A 23009-nucleotide genomic window follows, 5' to 3' on the forward strand; every position below is an offset into this window, starting at 1 on the left:
GCACTGGCAAAGAAGTTCCCTTATAAGAGGGCTGAAAAATCAAAATCACTGTAGTTGAATACATTAAAATCTAACACTTGGCATAGAAAGACACTCAAATCAGAGTGAAAGAGAAACTAACATAAATGGGGAAATAAATACATTTACCATATATAGAGAGAGAAAAGTGCTAGCCTTCTTGATATAAAGAAACCTTCCCAACTTATTTTTTTTTTTAAGAAAAGGACAATCACCTGATAGAAAACTTGGGACAGGGGAGGTCAAAGCAAGTAATTCACAGAAGAATCAATACAAACAGCCAGTTACCCAGAAAACATGCTCGCTGCCCTGGGAGGGCAGCGGCTTCGCAGCAGACGGTCACATCTCAGACGTACGGCTACACACTGCTCAACATCAGCCCAGTCGGTTCGGACACGGAGAGCGCCAAGACAGACTGGGTAGGAAAAGCAACATACTTGTCACATGAGAGCTGGCGGGGTGGCATCTTCTTGCTATAAAATCCCACAGACGTACGGTATTTGTATAGCACACGTCCGTGCATCCTGAGAACAACATAGGAAGCACCAGGCATCAAAGTAACGGGACAGGTGGTGACTTGGCATCATGCATCCCGATCTTTGGTCCCTGGGTAAGGTCTTCCTTAGATGTATTCAGCCGTAACAAGGCAGCGTGGACCACACATAGGAATATACGCTTTAGTATATGGCCTGGGATTGAGACCCTACTGTCACTTCAGCAGGGTGACACTGGATATGTTTCCTAACCTCCTTCCTCCAAGCCTTAGGTGACTTATGTGGGACCTGGGAACAATAATGGTACCTGCCTCACGGGGCGATTCTGAGCCAGAAAGGAGGCGACGTCTGTAAACACACGTAGCGCACACGAGCTGTGAGAAGTTCGATCAGGAAAAGACTTTTCACAGCCTGGTGCGGCTCCGGCAGACTATGGGACTTAATCGATAGGAATCTCGGATGGTCACATGCAGCTCACAGGGGGCTTCTATAATTCATGAAGACATACGGCTTCTGCAAATGGGGGCTGCGGCCCCGAGAAGGGTCTCGCCAGTTCCACAAGAGACCAGAACCCCGTGATAAGCCTGGCAAGGATTGGGTTGATACCAGGATGAAATGATGCCACAGGGACTCTGCCTTCGACATCACCAGGGTCATGGAGATGCGCAGAAGACTGAAGTTGAAGGATGGCGAGATGCTCTTTGCCTGACCTCCTCCATTCCCCTTGCTTTCTAATCACCCACAGCATGAAAAAATTCCACAGTGATTCTGAAATCACACTGATGCATAATGGAGGATTCTTCTTTCAGAATGAAATTAATTGACCTTTGTGACTGTTTTACTAGAGAACTGTGTCTTTGTTTCCATTCTTCATGAACTTGGGAATTCACTTTCACTGAGGGGCAGAACACAAACAAACAAAAAACCCCACAAAGCCCCAGTTAACATAAACTCAAAGGGTGACACCTCTGAAACCTGAAAGAGGTTTTTTGAATATATTTAAAATAAAGAACTAAATTACAGTTTGGTGGCTCCGAAAAAGGACTTTTGGAATGATTTTCTCCCCACACAACCAGCCTCCCCTCTTCTTCACAGTCTATGTTTCCTAACCACTGCTCTAATGGAAACCCACAAAGCATGTTTCAGATACAAGCTAAGCCCAGGTGTCCTCCGCATTTTTCAAGATCCAGTGGAAGAGAGCCAGCCGCACGGCTGAAAGTGAAGGGCGAGGAATTCACGTGCAGAAGCTGTAATTTGGAACGAAGGTTTTAAATCTTCAGACCGTGGGACGACTTAGAGGAATAGTATAGTTTGGACTCCACAAGGTTGAAGAGTTAGATGGAGTCGCCATCTAACAGGATGAGAGTTGCCCGCCCTACAAAAGCAGAGCGGGGCCAGCTCCACCTCCTTGTCCTCCTACAACACACGTTCCCAATCTCAGCACTATTGAGATTTAGGGTCAGAAAACTTTTTGTTGTGGGGCGCTGTCCTGAATATTGTAGGACATTTAGCAGCATCCCTGACCTCAGTATTAGGCCAGGAGCACCTCCCCCCAAGTTGTGACAATCAAAAATACCCCTAAACATCATCAAACGTTCTCTGGGGAGCAAAACCACCCCCGTTTGAGAATGACTAACCCACAGCTGTGTCAGGATATTATAGCTACATTTTCTTGCCTCATTCCTTAGCATTAAAAGGGAAAACTGGGGTTGCATAGAGTGTTGACTAAATTTAACACTGTCGTGCCCATACTCATAAAAGTATAGAACTGGCCTTAAAACATTTCTTTTCTCAGAGAAGAATGAATAATCTCATTCAGCTACAAACAAACAAACAAAAATCACACACACACAAAAGACAAACAAAACAAAACAAAAAAAGGCTCATTTATGAAAAGTTTCTTCGGACAGATGATGTCTGGGATTTCGAAGCAGGCACAGCGGTCACTAAATAGTCTTTAGTTATGCTTCGTAACACCATGGTTGGTGTAAGCTGGAGAGCAAAATATGGCAACAAGCCTTGTAAAGACTCACCTGCAATGCACTCTCTCAGTGAGTAACTCAGAGCCCACATCTTAGCTAAGATTTACTGTGTTTCCTGTTGTACCAGGCACTCTTCCAGCTTCATCTCATTTAATTTTCAGAACCTTTCAAACAAGTTCAGAGAGGCTGGAGAATTTGCCCCGAGAAGTGAGAAGTGAAACGGGCTTGTGAACACGGCATTCTTTCTCCAGAGCCCAGGCTTTCTATCCATCTTTGTTCATCATAGACTGATTAGGTTGGTGTCACTCAGTGATTCCAGGGCAAATGAATCTGTGCTCACAAACAAATGTCAATGGAAACCGGTGAAATAGGAAAATCAGACATGGTGAGAGACTGGGGGAGGAAAGAAGATTCTATGCCTTCTGCTAGTCTCACTGTAGAAAAAGCATGGCATAAAATAGATGTCACAACGGACACGAAGCAAGCCACAGTGCTCTTCCTACCTGCTTATGGGAAAGTAACCTTATCTCAACAAAGCCAAGTTTTCAAGATAAATAAAAGGATAATTCTACCTACCTATAGTTTAGCGTGGGATACAAAAAAAAAAAAAAGGTTAAGAAAGACAGGAATTAATTTTTTCAATTTCCTGAATCAAAATCTCTCTCCATATGGACTTGGAGTTGCAAGAGCCAAAAATATCATTCCAGAAAGCCAGATTAGAGCTGAACATTGACAGCTTTGTGAAAACCAATGTATGTAATGGGATCACCATATCCCATGCATTTTATCATTTTCCTAGAATACTGTTCTGCATAAATTCTGTAATAAGAGTTACCTGTGTTTTGTGTGTGTGTGTGTGTGTGTGTGTTTTAAGAGTTAGCTGTGATAGAGCCACTCTAGCTATTATCTTAATGGTTTGAAAGGATACTGACAGAAATTTCTATGGACCATTGTGACTTAATAGTTTGGAAAGGGCTTTCAGCCCAGGAGAGACTCGTTCAGCCCCTGAGTGCACAGCTAGCCAGCCGTCTACATGCTGAACTCCATGACAATGGGGACGTTAGCGCCCTGCTGGGAGGGTGCACCTGCCAGCTGGTCACCATCATACAACTTTCCCAGTGAGGAATCGGAGATGGCACCTTCTCTCATTCCATATGTGAAAAATTCTGGAGTAGCAGAGGGGCTAAGAGGGACTGGCTAATCTGGGGAAAATGTTCACTGATAATAACATTTTATAGCTTAAGAGGCACGTTCGCATGGATTTCATTATTGAATATCACCACAACTTTGACGATCCTGTTAAATGGGTATTAGCCTTGTTGGATAAAAATGTAGCCTGGGGGTAAATGACTAACTGGAGTTTACACAGCTAGCAATTACCCTGGATGCAAATCTCGGTCTGATCTCGATCTCCTTTGCTTTCTGCTCCCACATGCCACCTCTGACAGTATCTGTCCACGCAGACCGGACAAACAGAGAGAATAAGGAATCACGTCAGCAGGAAAGTCTTCTCAACTGCTCCTGTTCAAGTCCAGGCATCAAGTAAACTGCCTGGATCAATTAACCTACACAGTCCTTTTTTGTAGAGAATTACTTTAACCTAGTCAGCACAGGTTTATTATGGACATCATTTAAGGTTAACCTTTGAAATGATCACTGAAATGATCATTTTTAACCTTTGAAATGAGCAAATATAATGTCCTTTTAAAATGGATATAAAAACAGCATCTAAGTTAAGGAAGTGTAGTTGACCATGAAATGCAATTCCACATGCCAGAAGCTCATCAAATTCCGTAAAGCTGAGGATGTTAATATTGATGTCAAGCCCTTGAAAAGTTAAAAGCCACAATTAAAGAGATACAGAATGTTTGCATTGATTTTAAGAACTAACAGTAGTTCTTAACAGTTAGTTTCAAGAACTAACGATGTCTATCAGCGACATTCCTGATTATTTGCACTGTGGGTAAATTTTTAGAGCAATAATAGTTATTGTGACAGACATGCTAATTGTTCATCTCTTCTCAAGCCTCTTGAACATATAAATATGAAACTCAGTTTTGAAGTGTGTTCCATAAACTTTGTTTCAAGATACATTTTAAGTATGTATGTTTCATGTCATTTTTTTAAAGTGATCATTTATATCAGCTACAACAAAAATTTACAATAGTTTCCCATTAAATCAACATGATATTTATTTATAAAAAAATGACTGATTACAACTTGGTTTTTCTTTTGCAGTTATGAGCTCTGTGGTCTGTACTTTGATCTTTATGTCAGAATGCCAGCGTGCTTAACTAATAAGGTTTTTGCTTTCAAAAATGTGTATTATTCCACCGAATGGAGTAAGTTCCCTGGTAACTGTATTCCAGTAGGCACCATCGGCCATTAGCTCCCACACTGGGAGCCCGGGCCGGGTGGGAATGTGAAGGCTCAGTGTGGCCCAGCCTGGGACACTCTGCAGGCCATCTACTCCATCCACAGTCCCCATACAGCTGGCCGAAGCTGAATTAGCCTGTGATCCAGTTCACCTTTCTCCGCCCATCTTGCTTCTTCCCAGTCCTGTGCACAGGGCTTGGTCTCTAATGGCTAAGTTAAAAAAATAAATAACCAAATCTTACACACCAACTTCTGTCTCCACATCTGCTTCTGGAGAACTGAAACTGCTCCGTGTCCTCAGCTTATACAGCAGCCACACTTAAGAAGCTAAAATCTCAGGGCGCCTGGGTGGTTCAGTCGTTAAACCTCTGACTCTCGATTTGGCTCAGGTCTCAATCTCAGGGTCATGATTTCAAGCCCTGTGTTGGGCTCCACACTGGTTGTGGAACCTACTTAAAAGAACTTAAAATCTCTATTAAAATTTCTAAAGCTATCCTTTTAAAGAAGTCTTATATTTCCCAACTATTTTTGTGCCACCAAGACCTGATTTCTTTCATAAGTACTTTTTATATTACAATCAATGCCCATGTAATTCCTCCCATTAAAACTAAAACATATTTGCCTACAGGAACATGGTCCCTCCTAACTCAAATTATTTCCTCTGAGCTAATACTTAGGGCCAGATATTCCCATTTGGATCAATGTCTCATTTCCAAAGAAACCATTTTTGTACAAAGGTTTCCCAAGAAGAAAAGGATTATTAATAATAATCACTGTAATCCATGTGGAGATGTGTAGTATTTGTGTCAGGATCTACAATTCTCAAAGTATGTTCGTATAAATTAACTTATTTGATCCACATCAGGAATTAACCAAATTTAGGAAATTAAGGTGAAAATAAGTTACTTGTCCCAAGTCAGATAATCAATTGGTGGTGGATTCTGGAGCAAAAGCTTGTCCTTAGGACTTCCATCCAGAGCTGTCTGCACTCTGTGCTGCCCCCTACCCACGGGCACATCTTTGCAGGTAGAATGCATTCCTTATTCCCTGCGGAAATGGAACATAGGGTCCTAAAACCTAGGGCTTGAGAAATTATAACTTTTGAAATTACCATTTGAAGCTGAAAATGCAAGGCAGGGCTATGCTAGCTGGGCTTGGGGTTCTGGTGCACCCACAGCTGAGTCGATCCTCAAGGAACTCTGCATAATGAGAAGATGACACGCTTCCCATCCGGAGAGACAGGGGTAAGGAGAGGCAGAGCTAGGTTTTGAACCCCCCAGTTCTTGTAACCTACACTACCTACCCAACTCGGGATTTGGAAAGGCCACTCCAGATAGACTAAAGATGTTCCCACCTTAACTGTGAAAAACAGAGGGAAGATGGAAGGAAGAAGGAAAAAGCAGAGACTCTCTCTCCTTTAGCTGTTGGGGATGAATCATGTGGTAAGGATTTAGGGGATGCTTTCAGACCAGTACATGCCTGTAAATCACTCTTGGATTAACTGTCTGTACACATTTCTACATCCGTGAGAGAGAAACAACCAGGAAAAGGCTTCACCAAAAGAGGCATTGTGAAAGAGGAGTTTTAAGCGAAATGGGAAAGTGATGTGGAATGAGGGTTAGTTACCATTAGCAAAGGAGTCAGTGCTGGAACAATCTAGGATTGCAGCTTGCTGGGGACAGAAAGCCAATTTGTCTTGCTTGGAATAAAGTGTCTGTGTCAGAACAAGGAATCGAAGTCACTCTGCGGACATAAGAAAACCAAATACCAATTCCTCACCTACCTGGTAGGCAGCCTGCTTTTCTTTCTTTCTTTTTTATTTTTTGTATTTATTTATTTATTTGAGAGAGAGAGGGGAAAAGAGAGAGCGCTCTCAAGCAGGAGGGGCAGAGGGAGAGAGAGAGAATCTCCAAGCCAACTCCATGCTGAGCGAGGAGCTCCATGTGGGGCTCAATGTCATAACCTCTCAGAAACCAAGAGTTGGATGCTTAATCAACTGCACCACCCAGGAACCTCATTTTCTTTTTTCTCACTGTAGTTTATGAACAAAGAGAGGCATAATTCCCTTTATCACAGGGAATTCTCACTAATAAATACAGAGAACACGACAGGGACACATGGCCCTCTGCTCCTATTTGTGTGTAAAACGAGTTATTATTCCCTCTCCCAGGACAACCCCCAGCCTCCGTGGTGGCAGCATCACAACCTGGGGTTAACCTAGTGAAGAGAGAGATGAATTTGACTGACTAAAGTTTAGGAAACATTACAGATTTCGTCTTGCATTCTAGCATTGTAGAATGAGCCTAGCAGAATCTCAAGCCAAAGGAAAGAAAAGAATTTCAGGAAGGCCGAGCTCTCTCTGGGTTGTAGCGCTGCTCACCACACCCTCTCATTTTCATCTCTTCCCATCAGAAGAGCCCATGTCACTGATAGACACTGACACGTGGCCTGGGCAGGAGGAGGAGAGAGGCTGCAAGTAGGATGTGGGGACTCCAGTTCAGAGGCATTTATCTGTATGAAGTGATCTTGTCTGGCGTGCAAGGTACATGGTGTCCATCTGTGCCAGGACTGGGCTGAGGTCTATGAGATACATGAAGCCACCAGGCCAACAGTTGGTGGGGTCAATGGAAATCATAAGTAATTACAGGTCTATATTACAGGAAATGTATAAAAAATAGAAGCTGGGCAGTATAGAGAGCACGTGAAGGTCATCAGAAGGTTTTTGCTGCAAGGCTTTTTATCCTGTTCTGATTACAATTCCATAACTATTAATGTGATTGTTGGTACCAGTTATTTATTTTGGAATAAACCCTGCCAACAGTAATAAGATAAAACAGGAAGTATATATTAAGTACGTAAGACTCTAGTACCGATGCCAATGGCGTGCGTGTTTTTCCCCCTCACACCGGGCAATTCTCAGACACCAATACATCTCCATTCTGACATTATCTACCAGGAGACGGCATCAAACTGCACAGTTTAAGGACTCAGTCCTATAAAAATATGCCTCCAAAATCCCATGTCCAGGCTGTCACCTGGATTTTTTTTTTTTTTTTTTAAGATTTTATTTATTTATGTGAGAGCGAGAGAAACAGCATGAGAGGGGAGAGGGTCAGAGGGAGAAGCAGGCTCCCTGCTGAGCCGGGAGCTCGATGCGGGGCTCGATCCCAGGACTCCGGGATCATGACCCGAGCCGAAGGCAGTCGCCTAACCAACTGAGCCACCCAGGCGCCCCTGTCACTTGGACTTCTGACCCACCTGCTATAGATCAGAGATTCTGACCCACCTTCTATAGACTGGAGGTTCCAATGACCCCCTCCTTGGGTTTGGTTACTTGGCTATAGTGGCTCACAGAACTCAGAGAAACATTTTACTTATCAAATTACCAGTTTAGTTATGAAAGGATGTAACTCAGGAACAGTCAAATGGAAAAGATGCTTAGGGCAAAGTATGGGGAAAGGGGTGCAAAGCTTTCATGCTCTCTGAGTGTGCTACTCTCCCCCAAATCTCCGTATGTTCACCAACCCAGAAGCTCTTTGAATATAATCCTTTTGGGTATTTATGGAGGCTTCATTACAAGGCATGATTGATCAAATCATTGGCCATTGGGGATTGAACTCCATCTCCAGACCCTCTTCTCTCCCTGGAGGTCAGATGTGGGACTGAAATTTCCAAGGGTTACAGCTCATGGTTGGCTCCCCAAACAACCAGCCCCCATATCTCATTAACATAACAAAAGGAACTTATTTTTATTTTTTATTTTGTTCCTCTCATCACTTGGAAAATTCCAAGGGTTTTAGAAGCTCTGAATGGACAAAGACCAAATATATATTTCTTATTATAAACCACAATATTACAGTACAGAATTCTATTTCTCAAGAAAGTTCATGATGATTATACAAGTTGCATAGGGGTTAGCCCACATTTTTCATCCACCAGAGGGACTTTTAAAATATCATCCACCAGAGGAAGACCAGAGACACAAGCCTGCTGCAGTAGAATCAGAGTCTACTACAAAGTCCATGGTTATTTTAAGAATGTTGTGCTTGATTTTACAGAGGCAGCTCAAAAGGTACATTTGCATATTACTCAGTGAAGTGTGGCTTTTCATTTAGATCAAACGACTGCTCTAAATTAATTTGCTCAGTTTTGATTCCAGGTTTTCTTGTGCATGTACAAAAAGGTAAGTGATAGCTGTTAGTGTTCGTTTGCTTAGCAGAACTTCATGAAGAGTTAAATTGAATAGTCTCCTATTAGTGCCCCACCATACGATGAAAATGGAAAATCTGTTAATTCCAAAAATTGTCCAATTATTCTTTTCATGTAATTCATTGACTCAAAGTAAAGCTTCTGGAAGTTTATGCTCTTAATGGCAAAATATTTGACATTATTGTGAATCCTACTGTAATTCAGTTGAAAGTTCAACATTGAATATATTCCTTGTTTTTAAAGTGACAGTATGAGTATATATTTTGATGGAATATAACATCATGGTTGAAAACAATGTCCTTACTAAATTTAGGAACTTGTGGAACATGCTTGAATTAATTGTGGTGTGCATGTTACTCATAATTGTGTCAAACAAACTGTGATATTCCACCAATCAAAGCAGAAACTATAGCTGCCAAAATTTACAAATATTTTTACATGGAGTAACTGAACAACAGAGTTATGACAAAACTGATGTTGGATTAAAAAAAAAAATCTCTCTTCAGGGTGGCAGTATGCACTGTCTCTCTTTTCTTCCCATCATCAATCACACTTTTAGGAAAACTTCAGCCTTAAAAAAGACTGCGAATTTCCTACTGAAAGGTGCTAAAACAGGCCAAAATATGCCACACTGTCATAAGGATTATTTTGAGCTGAAGGCAACTGAGAAGGAGATATAAGAAAAGCTCTTCCCCTTCCCCTACTTGCCTAAAAGCAGGACATAAATTTGTGAAGGTACTCCTCCTCCCCAGTAACCCCCCATCAGGAAGGACAGAAGTTAATCAATGGACCCTTATCAGCCCACAGACAGTACCAGAAGAATCTACATGACAAGCTTCAGGAATGAGCCCTTATCTTCCATTAGTCCCCCATATATTTACCTTCCCACAATTTGCTGCTGTAGTCCTTTTCCTTTGTCTTGGCATGTCTCTACAAATTTATTGTTCTTTTGTTAAGAAGCTAGATGAGCCCAAGTTCTACCCACCCCTTTGAGGTATTCATCTCTGGATACCCCGATGTGTATGTGTGATGCACATGTTAATGAGCTTCTGTCTGTTTTTCTCTTGTTAGTCTGTCTTTCATCAGTACCCCAGCTGGAGAAACTAGGAGGATAGAGGGAAAATATTTTTTTCCTTCCCTATACTACAACAGAATTAACTACTTTACAAGAACCTTCTAAATTTGTTTGTATTTTATTTAAAATCAGTTTACAATCTTTAATTAAATTAATGGAGTACCCTAAATCTTCCATCTTTTGAAGGTTAAAGTAGATATAAATCACTAAAAAAAGTTTGTGAGAAGACATTTAAACTAAGCCTTACAAAAGTAAAGGAGAAATGATACAAAAGGTTTCCATTGTGGAATCTAAAATTGAACTCTTGGGATACTTTAACTTGTGGGAAGAGTCTTTTCATACAACTCTTACTTTTAATCAGATAAATTTATGTTTCTATCATAAAGAAGTGAATTTGTGAAAAGCTTCTGGTTTTGCTGCATCTAAATGTGGTGGAGCTTTCAAAATACATATAAATAAAAATAACTTATTTGGCAAGTTCTGTTTTATAAAAAAAATGTTTGTCAAAGAAAGGTTCTTTGAGTAAAGGAAAAGATAATACTTGGGCTAATAGTAATATTTATTCTGCCAGTAATATTTACTCATTTTTTTAAAAAAAGATAGAATTGAGAATAGTCTCAATCAAAATCTCTGAGCTTACTCCTAGTAGAGGGAGATTTTTCTCAAAAACATTATGGTCTACAGAGAAATATTAATTGGAGGTGGTAACAATTTCAAATGCTTTAGTCACACTACAACTTTGAAGAAGACTACAGAAAACTGTATTTCTAAATTTTTTAAAAAGAAAGTAACACAAAAATACATTTTGAATAAAATACTGAATACATAGTGTTGGAGACAGATAAATAGCATTATAAGAATAATAAGGAACGCAGGGGTTAGGGAAGGTCATCATCATAAAGGCACAACTAATGGAGGAAAAGGGGGAGGGAGAAAAATCATGGAGACAAAGAAAGGGAAGAGTGTAGTGGAGTTTAGTGCCCAACTTTTTCTCTCAACACGATGCTCATAGTTACATGTAGTTCAATTCATTTATGGTCTTTTATGTTCATACCACAAGATGTCATTGATTGACACTTGGTTTATGTCAAGTTTTTAGCTATCATTAATGATGCTGCTATGAATATTCCTTACATGTGTTTCTGATGAACATAAGTATGCATTTCTGATTGGTCTATACCTACAAGTGGAATTACTAGGTCATATGATAAGTGTACATTCATCTTCAAGGATGTACTGCCAATCAATTTTCTAGAATGGTTGCATCAGTTTACGAGCCCATAGTAGCATATGGGAGGTGCAGCTGCTTCATATCCTTACCAGAACCTGGGCTTGTCAGTCTCTTAGCTTTTAGGTATTCTGTTGGGTACATCATAGTAACACATAGCAGTTTTAATTTGCATTTCCCACTTTCAAATGTTTATAAATCATTTGGATAATTTCTTTTTTCTATCAAAGTATTTTGCCCATTTTTCTATCATGTTGTCTTTTTTATCAATGTGTAGAAGTTCTTTACACATTCTGAGCCTTTAATCACTTACATGTGTTGCAAAATTGCCCACTCTGTGGCTTGTCTATTCACTCCTTTAAAGTGCCTTTTGATAAGTTCTACATTTTAATGTAGATAAATTTATCAAACTTTTCCCTTATAAATTGATTTTTTTCACCCTGTATAAGAAATCTTCCTCTACCTTAGAGTCACGAAGACTTTACACTATTTTATATTCTGGAGGCTTTCTTGTTTCAATGTTTATATTTACATCCATAATTCCACTTGATATTGACTTTAATGTATGGTATGAGATAAGAAGTCAAGGTTCACTTTTAAACATCAACATTAAACCACCACTTTATCCAGAACTATTAACAGTCTTTTCCCCCATCTCTGTGATTACAACCAAGTGACCATATATATATATATGGATCTGAATACGGGGACATGGCTTAAAAATATCATTTTATATCTGTAAAAATACTTATAACTTTCCCAAGACAAACTAAAGGGACAGCTAAGCAAAATACTTCTGCAGGGAGGAATACACAAAAGAGCAATCAGATGATTAAATGGAGCAGAGATATTCAGAGGGAACAAAGATGAAGACCGGCTGAGAGGTAGCACCACTTGTCATCCAGTACATGCTCTTCCCTGTGCCCTCAATCCTGGACATCTCTCCTTGAGGACCTCAGGTGACATCTTAGTGAGCAGGGCTCCACCCCCAGTGAGGAATCTCCCTTCTGCTGGGGGACCACAGAGCGTGTGGGCTGCTCAGTTGCTCTGGGTCTTCTCGTGCTCCATAGCAGGTACCACGTCCTCCTCAGCTCCCCATCACAGCTGCTGCCCCGAAGCCTCCCCCACTATTTGTCCCAGGGAGCTCCTCTACGCTCCACAGCCCTAGGACCCTGATCATAGCCTCTCCTGATAAGCAGTAGGGGCCCACACAATGCCTTCTCTGGAGGGAAGGAACCACCCTCACAGAAACCCCAGACTAGAGTTATCCCTCACGCCCCTCATTTGCTGCCTGTGCATTAGTTGGAGTGCCATTAATCCCAAATAAACCAATAGCCACAACTCCACAAATACTCCTTCAACATTTAACTTCTATTTGAAATCACCCCTCCACAGCCCATTCCTATCTTCTAGCTACAATCTCTTTCTTTCCCACAATTAACGATCTTTTTTTTTTTTTTTTTGAGGCAACGAACATATTCCTGAGGCCACACAGTATGGTCGCTAACTAGGGGCAGGGATTTTGCTGTCAGTATCATTGTGGAACAAATACAAATAAGGATCCATGCTTTCTATTTTAGAGCAATGTGACCCTCTCTGGGCAAGTAAGATACCCTCTTTGTACTTTATTTTTCTTATTTGTACAATGGGCATAACATTTATCTCAGAGAGGCAAAGTGATCAATATACATGCAAAATATCTAACAAATGTCAACAGAGCAGTAGAAATTGTTACCCGTTGTTGAACCTCCGCTGTCCTGGGCAGTCCTAGCCTCGTGGAATATATAATTAGGTCAGATTATCTTGGTGTGCATGTGGGTCTGGCCTGAGCATATATGAAAACAATCCTACACAGTCAGAAAATACCACAAAGAACACTTTCATTCAGCCCGGGAGAAGGAACCAGATCTGGAGACTGGCAAGGGCAGCACCAGGCGTCAGAGTTAGGCTTTGGGAGTTAAGGTCTGGTCATTTGCAGGGTAACAGGTAGGAAGGAGGTGTGGCAGCGGACAACGTCAGCAGCGAGCTGACCGAGTGTAAAAGAAGAGGGAGCAGGCCAATTAGTGCATGCTCGGCTTAAACTCACACAAATTATTCCATGTATTTTTTCTTTTTAATGCTGTCTCGACCAAGTTTAAAGAATCGTTGGAAAGACTTGGCCTTAAAAAAAAAGAAGCTGGGGTCCCTGTTTGGGGGAATGACACACTGAGAAAGCCCTCGGGTGTTATCAAACTCTGCCCTCCCTGAGCCAGCCCTTTTCCACCACGCCACTCACTGCCAGCATATACAGCTGTCATCTGTCCGCCCCGCGTCCCATCAGCTGTAAGCACCTAGAACAGTTAACTTGAGTCGTAGATGAGCTCCGCAAATACCTAGTGAGTGAACAGGTTGACTTTTCAGTCCTCCCTAATGTTAGAGGAGGTGCTAAGGATGGCAGACGTCCGCATGAATTGGCTTTGCCCGTGATACTGGTGTTGGAGGACACCATTTCCACACACTAACGTGTACATGTGACGGTGTGAGGACTGTCACACCTGTACACGGAGGAGCCCTCAGTGCTGTGGAAATGTATATCTGGATCTAGAAACCCTGGAGACTTTTTTCCAGCATGCTGCAGATAGAGGAGTGGAGGCCATGCTTTCTTTGACGTGAAATCGGCCAAATTAAACAAAAAACAGGAACAACACGTCGTGACCCTTACTTCAATAAATAACTCTGCTTGCACTCCAGGTGATTGAGACTATTGCTTGTTTGGTTGTAACTAACTCTACAAACTGTGGAAGCAACAAGGGGCAAATCTGCAAATACTTACTTCTACAGATCATGGGAATAAGCAGCTACATCAATGGCGTTTGCAGAGGGAAAGGTAGGTCATGTCATTGCTTACCACTAAGCATGTCCTAGCAGGTAGAAATTTCCCAAGGGTATGAAATCAGCACAAATAATTTGCAGTGGAAATAATTTCTTGCCCTCACCAAATTTATAACCAATTGCTAATTACAAAGATAAAACTGCAACTAAAAACAAATGAACAAGGGGTGCCTGGGTGACCCAGTCAGTTGGGTGTCTGCCTTCGGCTTAGGTCATGATCTCCGGGTCCTGGGATTGAGCCCCACGTCTGGGCTTCCTGCTCATCGGGGAGTCTGCTTCTCAATCTCTCTCTCTCCCTCTGCCCCTCCCCCCTGCTCATGTTCTCTCTCTCTCTCCCCCAAATAAATTAAAATCTAAAAGAAAAAAAAAAACTAAAAACAAATGAACAAGCCACTTACATTTTTCTAAAAATATTGCTAATTAAAAACTATGTGATTATTTATTTCCAATGAAAATGGACCTTAAAAATAATGTGTGGCCGTCAACAAAGTTCTAGCAAAGCCACTTGGATGCTTTATGGAGATGGTTGCTTCCTAACCTCCACCATCAGAAAATGAACTGCTTAAAATCCAGACATTTACAACATGCGCGGTTGACCTTAACGGATACAAAATTGGTCCAAGAGGATTTGCAATATTGTCCTACTAGTGTCAGTGGGGGCTGGTGTGAACCCGCAGGGACAGTTAAATGGAAAGGTGAGGCAGACGAATTTCATGCACAAGCATCTGTAACATCTCCAGGACACCCCGCTGATGCAGCCCCTTGCAGTTGAAATCTACAGGGTTCACTGCAGGATATGAAGGTCGCTGACTGACATTAAAACTGACACGGCTCATATTTCAAAGTATCAGTGTTGATAAACTATTTCTTCTGTTTTCATAAGTAACTGACCCCAAACGATATAGCTGAGAAATCTATATCTTAAGGTTAGACTTCAAAATTTGACTTTTCCCCTTACTCCTACTAACACCGTAGAACTATCCATTGATTTCTGATTGTTTCATTCAGTTTTGGAAAATTCTATTAAATTCAGAAGAAGGGTTTTTTTTTCCCCATTTATTTGATTTCTAAATTCCAGAATAATTACTAGGGTGTTATATTAGTTACAGGTGTACAATACAGTGATTCAACACTTGTATACCTCACTCCGTGCTCATCATGATACGTGCACTCTTAAAGAAGGGGTTTTCTAAAAGGAAAGTGTTCCATAGAAAGAACTTGCTTTCTGTTTGTTGCTCTGCATAAAAGCAAATTTACTTTAATTCAAATCAGTAAATATTTATTGAAATCTCTTTGATGCAAAGGCTCGTGGGGGACATGAAGCATCAACATGTCTGTGCATCGGCCAAGCTTGGACCGTGTCCTTGTGGCGCCTGCACCCCAGAAGGCAGATGGGCTTGTATAGAGCTCAGATGTTTCAGCTCTTACCGGTTTTCCAACTGTCTTTGTATCTCACATTACTGCTAATATTTTCCTTTTCATATGCAAAGCTACCTTCCAGCCCTAGCAGACAGCCCTGCCTTTTACTCCACAGAGGAAACCCAGACTGCAGGGGGTCAGGTGTGATGAGAGACAGCACCAACTCCAGGGACCTCACACACAGGCTGATTCAACTCCCTCCTTGTGGTGTGACCAGATGTAATTTTTACAATGTCCTAGCCTCAATTTCTTCATCTGTAAGACAGATATTCGAATAATTTGAAATAAATTTAGTGAAAGAATTATAGGTAATTAAGCACTACCTTCCTTTTCATTTCAAAGAGCCAATGTAATTTCTTGTATGAGAGACTTCACCCATAGGAAGAACTCTCCAACCTGGAAGGGTTTATAGCAGTTCTCTCTCAAGAGTGTGCCACACACCCTCTTTCAGGAAAGAAATCACTCCCAGCGTACACACGCAGAGAGAGCTACCTCCCGTGAGGTATGGAGCACAGTGTGAAGTAGCCTGCTTCAAACTAGAAGATGTATCTTTGAAGTTCCCTGTTTCATCTTAAAAAGGTAAAAGATATTCCATGCTACTCTATAACAGACTCCTGTTTATTATGAAATAAATGTGCTATTCTGGCTTACCTTTCTCTGTAATGCTATGTAAAACAGACGTTCTGAGATTCTCCCCTACTTATACGAAACTATCTTTTGTTCCTGGCATGTTACATTACCTAGAGTATACAAGCTATTTCTCTAATAAGAGAAATAAATAGATCTGTCGGCACAAAGAAGGTCTCTAGAGCTATGACGCACACACACACACAAAATCCAACACTTTTTCCATTACAGAACTAAAGCCATTTACTGAAAGAGGCCATGTTAAAGATTTCAGTTAAATTATACGTGGCTATATCTGGAGTCTCTGAAGATGCTCTTCAGACCCCGATGAATGTATAAAACCATCAGTTCCCATCTAATGCCAGAATGTCAAGAAACGGTTAAGTTGATAAAATATAACTGTTAAGCAATGTCTTGAAATTGGACAGAAAAAGAACTTGTATATTAATTCTAAATCACAGCATAAATGCCAAATATAACTAAAATTAAAGTGTGAATTGAGAGAAGCCTAAGACATAACAAATGTATTCAAAGGAAAGTAACTAAGATCCCCATTTTTTAAAATCTCTGTTAAATGAATGAATGAATGCATACTAAAATACTGCCAAATGATAGTTAAATCACTCTCCCCCAGGATACCAAGAGCAAGTACAAATGGACTTTGAGATAAATCTTTACTAATCTCCAAACCCAAGTAAATCTTTTAAGTCTGCAGTCCCAAGGCAGCATTACTTCAATAGGCTGAATGAATTTTAAGACAAATTTGAAAGCAAGAAAATTATAAAAATACATTTATATCAAACAACAATGACATCAAAAACATAAGTCTTTACTGGAAAAGTTGAGGAAAATTATAAGGTAGTACCAGTTCTTAGATTTAATGTCCTACTAGGAGCTGGGATTTAAAACCTGTTTCTTGAAAGTTAAATCTTGGCTGTGCAAACATGGTTATTTTTTTTAGTTTGTCTTCAGCTTTGTAAACTGAAGAACGGCAGATAAAGGTGGAAAAACGTGCAGGCATTCACTAGGCAGCCTCAGAAGGAGCAAAGCAGGAGGGTGGGGATGATTTCCTTCTTTTTTGCCAAATGGTATCACGCTAATAATTTCTGTTTTGTAATTTTCAAATTTTACATTTTGAATTTTAAGGATAATATTGCAAAGTAAGATTCAAGAAGCAGAATACCGTTTTCCCCCAGGCATGGTGTGTTGCAATATCACATACTGGTCAGGGAAAGCACACAAATCTCACCGTGCAGAGACTGCCACTCCTAAGTCGAACTGAGCTATCCGGGAGTGTTCTGAGCCTTTCTGATGGAATTTCTATTGGAAACACATAACAAAATTATGATGCAAGTGATGAATCACTAAATTCTACACCTGAAACTAATATTACACTGTATGTTCACTAATCGGAATTTATATAAAAACTTGGGGGAAAAAAAGGAAATACATAACAACATCGCCGTTCTGCCTTCAAGTGCTGTACTTTCTGTTCTTGGCTCAAGTTTTTGGTTGTTTTTTGTTTTTTGGGTTTGTCTTTTTTTTTTTTTCTTTTTGTTCAGTTCACTACTTTTAGTTCATAAACGTAAGACTATCAACTGATAACCTTGAGTGGCTGCAGATCAACTCACTACTGTGGGTAGAGGGGACCGCGTGGCTGGATGGCAGATGGGAATCTGCTGGTTCATGTAAAACCTCAGGCTACTGTGGTTCTCAAATAGCTCACTTCTCTAAGAGAGGGGAAAATATTTTATTATTTTTTATTTTTATTTTATTTATTTGACAGAGAGAGAGAGAGAGAGAGAGCATGAGCGCAGGAGCAGGGGGAGGGGCAGAGGGAGAGGGAGAGGCAGACTCCCTGCTGAGCAGGGAGCCTGATCCCAGGACCTCGGGATCATGACCTGAGCCAAAGGCTGATGCTTAGCTGACTGAGCCCCCCAGGTGCCCCAAGAGAGGGGAAAATATTTTATATACAAGGTAAACTCGAAAGACACAAACCACGTACCTGAATAAAATTTTAAGCCTAATATCTGGAAATGAATAACACATCTATGTTAGACATATAGACCTTTACATATTATAACCACAAATGTGGGCTGTGGAAATGAGTGTCACTGAAAACCTCATCTTTTATTTCTGCATTTGTCAGCAGGCAGGACCACAAACAAGTGTTTTCTCAAATGATACGATCAATTTATAAGCTGTGAGCAAGCACTGTTCCTACCTCTTGCAAGCTTTTAAAACCAGCCGGAAACTTATAGATGACCTACTGCAATTCTCAGACTTTATAAGGAACCTGAAGGCCTAAGAGATTGTGTTATTTTCCTAAAGTCAAAAAGTTGGCTTAGTGGTGTTGGAGACCCTTGAATATGTTATTAGACACTTATTAAGAATGTAGATGAGGGCGCCTGGGTGGCTCAGTTGGTTGAGTGACTGCCTTCGGCTCAGGTCACGATCCTGGAGTCCCAGGATCGAGTCCCGCATCGGGCTCCCTGCTCGGCAGGGAGTCTGCTTCTCCCTCGGACCCTCCTCCCTCTCATGCTCTCTGTCTCTCATTCTCTCTCTCTCAAATAAATAAATAAAATCTTTAAAAAAAAAAAGGCTGATTTAAAAAAAAAAGAATGTAGATGAAAGAGATATTAATCTCTTTGTACACAAAATCGTATGTTTGTAAAGCACAACAATAAATAAAATTTCTACCTTGCAACCAATTTTCTACAATCTCTTTTAGAGGACAGAAACAGAATGAATACTTCCTAACTCATTCTATGAGGCCAAAATTACCTTAATGCTAAAACCAGACAAAGACAATACAAGAAAACTACAGACACATACCTCTCATGAGCATAGATGCAAATATCGTCAACAAAATATTTGCGAATCAAATACAGAAAAGCTTAAAAAGAATTATATACAATAGTCAAGAGGGATTGAACCCAAGTATAAATAGCTGATTCAACACTCAAATAAATTAATATAATCCATCATAGACTAAAACAGAAAAATCACATGATAATATCAGTAGACCCAGAAAAAGGTATTCAACAAAATCCAACACCCCCATTCATGGTAAAAACTGTCAGAAAACTAGGAAAGAAACCTGAAGCTTTCCCACTAAGATGAGGTACAAGGCAAGTGGGTCCTTTCTGGACCACTCTTTTTCAACATCACACCGGATGGCTTTGCTAATACAAACAAGCAAGAAAAAGAAATAAAGGGATATGGATAGGGAAGAAAGACATGAAACTGCGCATGTTCACAGATGACATAATAATCTATGCAGATAACCTGAAAGAATCCACAGATTAATTCCTGAAATAATAAGCAGTTACAGCAAGGTTGCAGGATACCAGGTTAATATGCAAAAGTCAATCACTTTCCCATATGCCAGTGACCAACAAGTGCAATTGAAATTAATCCTCTGGTTTTAATCTATTATGTAGTTAATGATGCCTAATTTGACTAATGATGGATGATTACGGTACATACAAAAATAAATAAAACAAACATAAAATATAAATAGATACCCCAATTTGTATTTTCAATTCTGTAATTAAATAACTTGATTTACCTCCAGAATGATGTGATATTTCAAAACCCAAACCAAAGAAATACATTGAAACATACATTCACAGGTCAGAAAACCTTATATTAATAAAGGACACACTGATATTTAAGTGAATGAGAAAGTAACTGCAGAGTCCATCTTTTTTTTTTCTTCAGATTCTTCCTAAAGTTTTCATACTGAGAAAGTCCTGCATTTTACTCTCACAATAGAAAATGCAAATAAACAAAAAAAAAGAAAAAAGAAAATGCAAATAAGTTAGAAATGCTCAAACTTGCCAATAAAAATTAAAAAAAAATATTAATGACAAAATTAATGTCCTTTAGCAAATAAGCAAAAACTAAAACTATGAACATAATACTGGAAAAGATGCAGCTGGGAACCCTCTGATAGGCAATCATGGTCTAAAATGTAAATAAACTTGGCGATATGCATCAAGAACCTTAAACATGTCCATTAACACTGACCTTCTGTTACCATTTCTAAGACACTATTCTTAGATTCAAAACAAGCAGTCGATGATTTTTGGAAAGGGATATAGATTTAAGCGTTACTTAATATTTTTAATTAGAAATAATTCAAATCACCAGCAATAGGGAAATGATTAGAGTATTCTCAAATGATGAAATCTTAGGTACCTATTTAAAACAAAAAACAAAACTTGTTTTCATAGGATATATCATAGCAGGGAAAATTTCTCATGATGCAATGTGAAGTGGAAAAAGCCAGATACAAAACTATATATACAATATGATTACATTTCGCACATGCCCCCCCCCCCCCCCAGGTATACATGCAAATATTTAGGCAAACTCAAGATGCTGGAAAGAATTAAACCAAAATCTTACTAACCATGAGGGTAAAAACATTTTTTTTTTTTTTAAGTTTTTGTGAGTGAATCACTTCTAAATTAGAAAAGAAAGCATTTGCAGGAAAAAAAAAAAAAGAAACCACAACAATTAGCAAAGTACAACATAAAGTATTGGTGTGTCTTATGCAGGTTTTTATGAAATCCCTATGTATGAATCCTTCACTGTAAGAGGAGAGGGCCTCTTCCTTTATTTTACACACAGACTATTCCTCTGCTGCCTTATATACGAAGGGACCTCATTCAGTCAAGTGGTTGGTTCTACACACACACTTAAATCTAATTGAATACAATAGCTTCTATTTATAAAATCCCCTTAAAATAGAGGAAAAATTTTATTGCAACAGACAATATTACTTCTCCAGCAATCATCCCCCTGTGCATCTGGGAAGTGGTTTGTTTCTCTGGGTGGATGTTGTGAGTTATTCATACGAAGGCGATAGCTTAGCAGCAGGAAGCATGGAGAGCAATGCTCGGGGTAAGACAGTACGATCAATACTACATATCTTAACGCCATCTTTACCAACTCTAATGGAAGGTTTTTAAACATTGGCTGGCAGGCTGCATTCTGACTCAGAGAAAAACTCCTTTCTCCTATGAACAACTGAGACGTGATTTTAATTCCTCAGTGCTTGCAGACCTGTCGAGCTCTCGGTTTCAGGACTCCCCAGGTCCTTTCCTGAAATACCAGACAAATCAGCTGTTCTTGCAAGTTGAAAACATTAGCTCGTTGCAATCATTCACCTTACGAGGGGATGTTGGAAAGCTGCATTTTAGGCAATATTGTGGTGTTCCCTATCACAGCAGGAACTAAAAATCCAGCAGCAAAAAAAAAAAAAAAAAAAAAAAGTCTCATTTTTATCCCTTCTTGAATACAAGTTTGTCTAACAGATGCTGTTGAGGATTTTAGGCTTCTATTTGTCAATATTTTTATTTAAATTTATTAAAGGATAGAAGTGTTGTGTTAGGAGTGTTAATACCCACTAACCACGAAATCACAGAGCTTAAGGTAATTTTAAAAGGCCACCTAACACTCTCCCAAGACTAGAGAGAGACAACACTGAAATGCTGAGGGTATTTATCTCTTTGTTTAAAAGTCTGGAACAAGGAGGATTCTTTGACTTTATTCATCAAATCACTTTGGCATTTCACTAAAAGTTCTTCTTGATATCAGGGCTAGGATCCCTCTGTTGCAATTTGAGCTTCTAGCCAACCTCAGAGAATGTGGAATAAAACTATTTTCTGTTCATCTGAATAAAGTAAGGAGTTCTACTCTCAGCCATCAACTCTGAAGATTCAATAGGCTCAGGTTTTTCTACTTGGTCTTTGCCTCCCAACCTGAAATTCAAATCTAGTCCTTATCCCTGGTTTTCCTAACACAGCGTCTCCACATTTTCTTTCTTCTACTGAGATTAGACATAACCAGGTCCCAAACTAACTACATGCTTTTATTTTGGGCGTATGAATATGTGTGAAGCCCCAATATAAACACTGGGCAAGTTATATGGAAGAACTGAAGTGTGTGGAAAAGACATTTTAATAAAATGTTGGGGTGCCCAGCTGGCTCAGTCAGTAGAGCGTGCGACTCTCGATCTTGGGATTGTGAGCTCGAGCCCCACGTTGGGTGTAGAGATGGCTTAAAATAAAATGTTATGGATCATATATTCCAAGAATGAATGGTGCTCATAAATTATTATGGTGTTCCTAACACTTATTTTTTTAAGATTACACTACTTGTAGACATAAGTCATCTCACTTATATCTTTAGCATACTATTTGGCCACTGACCACATTAAGGATTTGGCACTTTAAAAAGTTTGATTATAGTGAAATATACCCACATTGGGTGAACGGCATCGAAGCTTTGACCATGGACCACACTAAGGATTTGGCACTTTAAATAATTTGATCATACTGAAATACACCCACATTGCATGAATGGCATCGAAGCAAAGCAGACACTCCTCAAGAAAGAGAAACCACTGAGGAGGTTCCCACGAGAGGCCACCACTGGGAAAGCAACCTGTGGAGGGTGATGGTGTTTCCGAGCCTTACCTGATGTCGGTACACGTTATGCAGGTGATGTCTCGACTGTTTGTCGTAATCAGGTTCAAAGCTACTGACGTTTCCTTGTCGGAGGTTGGGTGTGCTCCACATTTAAAGAAAAATTCCTAAAAGAATGAGAACTCTGTGAGAAATCTCAGGCATGGAGCTCAGCTGGCCATTTCCCATCTCCAAACATTTTCACAGTGAACAATCTCTTCGGGCAAGAGAGGA

The 23009-nt window shown here is 40.0% G+C and overlaps 1 protein-coding gene across 4 annotated transcripts in view; it reads right to left on the reverse strand.

Moving 5' to 3' along the window:
- PRKN (parkin RBR E3 ubiquitin protein ligase) overlaps window positions 1–23009 on the reverse strand; it is a 1287790-nt gene that overhangs the window by 556212 nt on the left and 708569 nt on the right. For all 4 annotated transcript variants that reach the window (XM_064598332.1, XM_045865856.3, XM_045865855.1 and 1 more), the window contains exon 6: window positions 22788–22903. In XM_064598332.1, the coding sequence (XP_064454402.1) occupies window positions 22788–22903 (116 nt within the window). The remainder of the gene's footprint in view (window positions 1–22787; window positions 22904–23009) is intronic.

Source organism: Mirounga angustirostris, unplaced genomic scaffold (assembly GCF_029215605.1).
Source record: "Mirounga angustirostris isolate CCGP_5_RB_7025 unplaced genomic scaffold, mMirAng1.0.hap1 SCAF_8, whole genome shotgun sequence".
Taxonomy (NCBI): domain Eukaryota; kingdom Metazoa; phylum Chordata; class Mammalia; order Carnivora; family Phocidae; genus Mirounga; species Mirounga angustirostris.